The 7,597-nt window shown below is 41.5% G+C and overlaps 1 protein-coding gene across 1 annotated transcript; it reads right to left on the bottom strand.

Moving 5' to 3' along the window:
* Window positions 1–1,335: 1,335 nt before the first annotated feature.
* On the bottom strand, window positions 1,336–7,118 carry LOC142492447 (uncharacterized). Its single transcript, XM_075595085.1, has 3 exons — window positions 7,052–7,118; window positions 5,954–6,688; window positions 1,336–1,361 (listed from the first exon to the last, which is right to left on the bottom strand). Exons 1-3 carry the CDS (start codon window positions 7,098–7,100, stop codon window positions 1,336–1,338), a joined length of 810 nt encoding a protein of 269 aa, XP_075451200.1. The 5' UTR covers window positions 7,101–7,118.
* Between the last annotated feature and the right edge of the window lie 479 nt (window positions 7,119–7,597).

The raw sequence follows: 7,597 nt of genomic DNA, 5'->3' as shown, positions 1-7,597 counted from the left end.
TTCCGCTGCGTCTCGGGAGTCGCCCTGCCCTCCTCCATTCCGATCGGGGGGGCCATTGCGCCGGGGCAGGAACAAAGTGGTTGGGGTGGCTAGGTTTGCCGTCTGGAGGGACTTCTTGACGGGGGGATTCTTCCGGGTAGGCGGTAGTCTCGGCGTGATCCAGTTCTGGTCCTCGTCTCGCGGGAAGGGAGTTGGCAGGCAGAGCACGTGTCGGCCATCCTCCGGGGAAGTCGCACTGAGGCTCCGTCCCCGGAGCAGTGGAGCAGTGGAGTAATCTTCGCATTCTTCAGGTCCGGGGGATCAAGGGTAAGTCCTGTATTTATTTATTTATTTATTTGTCCCTCGTTGTCTTCTGTTGGAGGGCGGCGATCCTCTCGGATGCTCGTGCAGGGCCGTCTCTTTGCTCTTCTCTCCCCCGGTGTGGGGGGGTCGACATCCACGATGGTGGGGGTGTCAGGCCTAGCGCTTGGGCGAACGGCAGCATGTCCTCGGGGTGTTTCATTGTGAAGAACCTCCCTCCCTTGTTGACGATTAGTTTAAACGGGAAGCCCCATCGGTATTTCACATCTTTCTCTCGGAGGAAGGAGGTAAGGGGCTTCAGTTCCTTGCGCCGGAGGACAGTTCTTTTTGAGAGGTCGCTGAAGAGTTGTATGATATCATTTTGGAAGGTGAGGGGCTCTGTTTCGCGGGAGGCCGTTAGAATTCTTTCTTTAGTGGTGTAGCTATGCAGCCTCACGATTATGTCGCGCCTCCTATTGGGGTCTTCCGACCTGGGCCCCAGAGCTCTGTGGGCCCTATCGATCTCGAGGTCTCCCTCTGGGATGTCTGTACATATCGTGGTAAACAGCTCCAGGAGGTATGCCTTTATTTGTGTGGGGGCGACAGTTTCAGGGACATTCCTAATTCGGATGTTCTGGCGCCTGTCTCGATTTTCTTGTTCTTCCTGGCTCTCCTTTAGGGTTTCGATCTCCTCCTTCAGGCATCTTATTTCTTCCTCCATTGCCGCCTGCCGATTTAGGGCTCCTTCCACCTTAGCCTCTGTCTCAGTCGCCCTGGACGTTAGCGAGGAGATTTCCTCTCTCATGTCCCGCACTGCTTCTTTAATATCTGCTTGTAGGGATAGGTGAAGCTTGGCATGCATGGCGGTAAACAGTTCCTCCATATATTCCCTTGTCAGGGGTTCCCTCTCCTCTGGGTGTACATTCTCCCCCGAGGTGGCTGGTGAGCGGCGTGCTCCGCCGCCATCTTGCTTTTTCCCCTGCTCCTCCGTTCTCTTCTGAGTCGGGGTAAAGTAGTTTGAAACCCCTTGGGCTGTTTGCTTCTTGCCCTTGGAAGTCATTCTGGGGTGTTTGCCTCTCCTCCTGAGCCGAGTTGGGGAAAAAAATTCAGGCTTTTAGGTGTCCTTTTATAGTAGTTTATTCAGTAGGATCCACGGAGCTCCTCTTTCACCCGACCATCCCTGGTGACGTCACCGGAAGCTCACCATAGACACACTTTTTAAGACAACTGTTTGTGTCTCTATCAATTGGTGTAGGATCCATGTATAACACCGACAAATGATAACACCAGCTTTATTATGGTAGCTTATATCATCATATTGACTATACTATGTATTTCTAAACGATTAATAAACACAGTAAACTATAGTTAGTTAGGTTAATGAAATATACACAGAAACGTACTTCATAACATGATGGTGATGTCATATTCAGAACATCATGCATTGGAGGGGACCATAACATCTGGCCAGTAACATTATTTGCTACAGTCCCAAACCATTTTATCTACATACCCATGTAACAAGAGATTTTAAAAATAAATGGCTACTTGGTTGTAAGTGTCCTTTACATTGGGAGAAGGAGTGGCTCACTGAGTAAAGACACACACTGGCACTGATAGTTTGAAGCAGGGGAGTCTGGTTCAATTCCCGGTGTGGGCTCCTTGTGACCTTGGCCAAGTCACTTTATCTCCCTGTGCCTCATGCGGCAAAAAAACATTTGTACGTTCCACGGGCCAGGGACCTCAGGCTGAAACATGTGTCTGTAAATCGCTGCGTACAACTAGCAGCCCTATACATGAACATGCTCATATTATTATTATTATTGTTACATAGTTTCGACAGTCATACGTTCCATTACATATTAGAATACACAAATGTGTTAGCAGAGTGGGAATGGTTGTTATATATAAAACACACCATGTCATAAAATGTTAGTAGTCATTAAAGAACACTCAATAAAAATTCATGAGGCACTCTTTTGCAACATCATTATGTTAATTAAGTGCTTATGCAATATAGGCATAAGGGTATCACATTTTTAATTGTTTGTTAATAAGCGCTGCAAGCAATATAAAATTAGTTCCATATGTAGTATAGTAGTCGGTGGCTCCTCCTCACAATCATCTCATATAAAGGTAGACTCTTCTGAAATCATACATTGATCCGATTGTATCTTCCCCGACATCTCTGAAATACAGCAAACACATGATGGTCAAAGATGGCACCTTACTAGATATGCATCCGTGACAACGCGTTACGCAGCTCTATATGATTGTGTAGATACACACGTCACTCACTTATATGTTAGAAGTAAAACTGTTCATCAGTATGTAATGTTTCTTTAAATTTGTAGCAGGCATAACTATGTATAAGAAGTGAACGTTGCCTGTATACTGAAAGATGTGCGCGCACATCTTTGTGTGCGCACGCACTTCATGCTTGGCTCCACTAACTGTTAGCGCATGCGCAAAACAAAGCGTACGTTGTGCGTTCAATACATGTTGAAAATACCAGTAAACATAACATCTTTATTTCAAATACAATGAAGACGAAACTACATTCGTTCTAAACGAGTACATCTGTATTCTTTTTAAACAGACGTGTTTGAACAGAAAGCACGGCCGATAACACAATGCGCAAATGCAATACGTGTGACGTCATGTTAAGCCAGCGTGAAACGCACGCTAACACTCCTCCCACTCAATTAACATTCGGCTAACGCCCAGGGTACGCCTACAAACACTGAGCCGCACGCATCACACACTGCAGTTACCGTTACTATAACAAAACATGACAGCCAATAGGCTTTGAGGCGCGCACGTCGCTTGGGGGCGGGACTTACATCACTAATCCTTTTTAAGGACGCCTTGGCCCATGACAAGGGTCCCACGTCATACGTGGTGGACCCGGTTTTCAATGTTGTAGATGTTGCATGATAACAAAACAGGTATGTGTTAGAGTAATGGTAAAATGTTGCTAATATGTTTAAAGGGATAGGAAAGTACGTATATTTATTCCGTCAGCAATGTGTACTACTCTTTCAGGTCCTACTATATTGTATTAGGAAACAATTTGTTTGTGATCGCTACATGTTATGCAGTCTGCAATGTTACGCTGTATCCACGCATTGAAAGTGAAAATGGTGGTTACAAAAAAAAAAAAAATTTAAACGCAGAGTCAACGCATAACGATTGTTATATTTACCATTCTTCTAGAATTAACTCTTCGCCTGGCTGCAACTGGTCGCTCCAGAAATGCAAGGCATTTTCATCCACGCTTAACCCAACCGCTGAATCCAGTATGGCACATATCTCCTCCAGGATGCGCTCATAGGAATCGCCACTGCTTTCTTCAAATAATTGGTCGGGAGGTAGGTTCATTTCTTCCGGTTCCCATTCCAATGCATTTTCAGCTGAAAGGCTTGGTACATAATCATAGTACTTTTGTTCTTGTACAATGTGGGTTTCAGGAATGGAGGCTGCAGATATTGCAGCACGTATCGATTCAAACGGATCAGTAGTAGCGGATACATTGCTATTGCCATTAGGAATAAATATGCCTTTCACGACAATATAAGTGCCGTCTTTCAGGAGAAATTGTTTTTCCGGGGCAATCTTCCAGAAACCATAGGTGTGTTGTAGCTTATCCTGGTCACGTTCAAAAAAGTCATTACTTGATAAAGTGAATCTTATTGAGGAATTAAAATTCCGTGCATGCTTACGGTCTTGGTAATAAGGATATTTTGCTCGAATGAAATCATCGATTTGGCGTGTGCTTGCTTTCTGTCCGCGACTGTTCAAGATGGCTTCACAGATCATGTACTTATACCCTAAAAGGGGATTAATATTGTTAACGAATTCATCAGCCATGTCTGAGTAGCACAAAAGCTGTGTGCAGGTCTGTGTTATTTGCTCATCAAAATGAATGTGCTGAATGGCTAACAAACTCCTGTTTTTCCTTGTCAAGGTCAACAAAACTAACTACTTTGACTCCTTATTTCAAACGCCAATTGGATTTGTTTGTCTAATTGGGTTAACAGTTGTGGTTCGTGATATGGGACTGTGGGAGAAACATTTCTCCTTCTTTTATCTCGTTTGTGAAAAACATCCCTACACTTTGAATGCGTTCACATAGTGTTTTTTTGAAAACTAACAAAGACCAGTGTGTGAAAATATTTCTTAGCCAGGCATATCAGTAAAAACACACCTGCAAAAAGAAATGTTTTTTCCCCGCTTACATTTCTGTGTGTATGTGAAAGTCTGGTTAACTCCCTGTCTGCATGAGTTTAAATACGTGTGTATATATATATATATATAAATATATCTCTTATAAAAATATATATATATTTATATATTATATTTAATTTTTTTTTATATTGCAGGAGTACACACAACATTGATGGCATTAAGTATACCTTGTATGAAACCTATTTAAATGGTGAGAAACATGATTGAATTAAGTAATAAACATTTGTTTAAGCACAATACTGTTAGAGTCTCATACTTAGGATATTTCTCAAACATTAGGCCTGTATTATTAAAATAGTGTTTTCACAAGGAAGCATGAAGTGTATTAGTTTGTGTATACCAGTTTATATAGTACTATATATATATATATATATATATATATATATATATATATATATATATACACATATATACATATATATATACACATATATACATATATATATACACATATATACATATATATATACACATATACATATATATATACACACTCACACACTCACACTCACACTCACTCAGTGTGTGTGTGTGTGTGTGTGTGTGTGTATATATATTATTATACATTCTGAGATTTTATAGAAACGAACACACAACTGATTAAAGGACAAAATTACAATGGCCAAGCAAGGCAAAGGTAAGTAATAATTTACACATAATCCTGCTGTACACGTACAAGAAAGATGTTTGCACTTACTTAGGTGTTTTAATAATTGCATGTGACTAATATGCATATGCAATTCTTACATCAATTAACACACCCAAATGCAATGTTTTGCTGCAAAGTCAATGGCAGCTTCTCTAAACTTAGCAACTGGCTCCTGGTGGACCATTACTGAACAGACGATTACAACATAAATATTTATAACACAATTAATTATGAGTGTTAACATTTCCAAAACTTCACGTGTACAAGAACATAGTTGAAAGTTTGGAAACAACACAGTCTTCAGCATACATACAATAGTAATTAGATAATCTGAAGTCAACAAAACAAGGCCAAAGACATATTTTCTGAATTATAACATTTATTTTTTTTGTTCCTTTTGCGAGCGAGTAACAGGCCTGCTTGTTGTCTCTTGAATTTTCCTTTTTCTTTTGCCACCAACTTTAGGCACAACAGAGCCACTTTGAGTGGCCTCTGGCACTTCACGGGCAGGGCTTGTGGCCAGTGACTGTTCACCTACGGGGCTTGTGGCCAGTGACTCACCTACAGGGCTTGTGGCCAGTGACTCACCTACAGGGCTTTTGGGCAGTGATTCACCTACAGGGCTTTTGGGCAGCGATTCACCTACAGGGCTTTTGGGCAGCGATTCACCTACAGGGCTTTTGGGCAGCGACTCACCTACAGGGCTTTTGGGCAGCGATTCACCTACAGGGCTTTTGGGCAGCGATTCACCTACAGGGCTTTTGGGCAGCGACTCACCTACAGGGCTTTTGGGCAGCGATTCACCTACAGGGCTTTTGGGCAGCGACTCACCTACAGGGCTTTTGGGTAGTGACTGTTCACGGACAGGGCTTGTGCCCAGTGACACATGTGAGCAAGTTGGTAGACACTGCACAAGTGATGGTTGGTCTGTTTCATGTGTGTCTTGTTTTGTTTTTGTCGCCTCCTTTGTAGGTGTCTGCTGCTGAATTTGTACAGATGGCAGCGGTAGGATGTCATCAGGAACCTGCACAGCAATGTCTGCTACTTGACCGGTAACATTTGGGCCTGGTGAATGAATATCAGATGAATGTGGTGAAAACTGACCTGCATGAACAGATCCTGGCTGGGAGGTGTTGAATTGTGGTACATTAGTCATTCTCCAGTAATTAGCTTGTGTTTGCTGAACAACTAATGCTTCGAATGAGGTGTTGATTTTTTGCAACTGTTTAGGCACTTCAATGAAGACTCTGTGGAGATGTGCCAATTGTGATACTGTTTCTTCCTGCAGTCCAATCATCCTTTCCAGCACTGTCATCATGTCTGAATGGCGACGATTTTCTGCGTCCACTATTTTTCCCTCTGAAGCTACAATTGCATCGTATGTGGAAGTTGATGGACAATTTGGCGGTACAACAGTTTCTATTGGCACCTCTTCATGGTCACATGATTGTATTTCAGTCTCTTCTGTGGCGTCATCCTCATCATACTCATCATCCTCATCACCATGATGTTCTAAAAAGAAATGTACACATTATTAAATGGCATGTTAATGTATGCTGTGTTACTATGTAATTGTACTGTGTCCTAAGTAACACCTAACATGTTAGCATACGTTTTATAACCTCATTAAAAACTACCTTGACTTACGAATAATGTTTGGACTCAGTATGAAATATGAATGAATGAAAAGTTGCTCTAAACTCAGAAGTCCTACATGATAATTAACATCACTAACACAATACATGTTGCCTTACACTTAATTTTCACTGACACTAAGTAATCCTATTTAAAGAAGATGTGCAAAACAAATAATGCACATGACAACATAACATATAGAAGAGCACATATTATATGGCCAGCAAATGATACACTCACCTTCTAGTAGTGTTGAGCTGGCTGACCCAGGTGAAGACACTTGTTCCATCTCAGGTGACACATGTCCTCCAGGGGCAACTATATATAACAATAACATAAGTTTTACATTTACATGTGTAAATATTGAACAAACACTTATTGTATGTTCTGTATTTATGATTAACTAACAACATCAGTTCCTTAACCGAAAATGTGTGTGAAAGTGAACATAAATAGTTGTAATAACACTGTACATGCCTGTGTACTTAGAATTTTTGAGTTCCCTAACATACAACATACTATGTTTCTGCAGTAATGCGTGAGGATAAATAGATTAAATGAGTACATAAAAATCATATGTTGTGTAGTGATATCAGTATCATAATGTACATAACTATCATGAGATGACCATTCACAATGGTTATCATGAAGGTGGTCATATTGCAAAAAGTGTTGTTTTTGGTAGAGGATATGTGTGGTACATTAATCGAAGATGTGGCACACCTGAATGTGGCTGTGACTCAACAAGACAACACATGCAGTGTGTGATAATGTGTCTTTCATAGT

This window comes from Ascaphus truei, chromosome 4 (assembly GCF_040206685.1).
Source record: "Ascaphus truei isolate aAscTru1 chromosome 4, aAscTru1.hap1, whole genome shotgun sequence".
NCBI lineage: Eukaryota > Metazoa > Chordata > Amphibia > Anura > Ascaphidae > Ascaphus > Ascaphus truei.
This window is presented reverse-complemented; position numbering and strand designations above follow the sequence as displayed.

Excerpts from the sequence above, each read along its gene's own strand:
- LOC142492447 (XM_075595085.1), bottom strand. The coding sequence starts at position 7,100 with ATGGAACAAGTGTCTTCACCTGGGTCAGCCAGCTCAACACTACTAGAA. Across the intron at positions 6,689-7,051 it reads CAGCTCAACACTACTAGAAG|AACATCATGGTGATGAGGAT; the intron begins GTGAGTGTATCA and ends ATTTCTTTTTAG. Across the intron at positions 1,362-5,953 it reads GCTGCCCAAAAGCCCTGTAG|GAGGAGAGGCAAACACCCCA; the intron begins GTGAGTCGCTGC and ends AACTCGGCTCAG.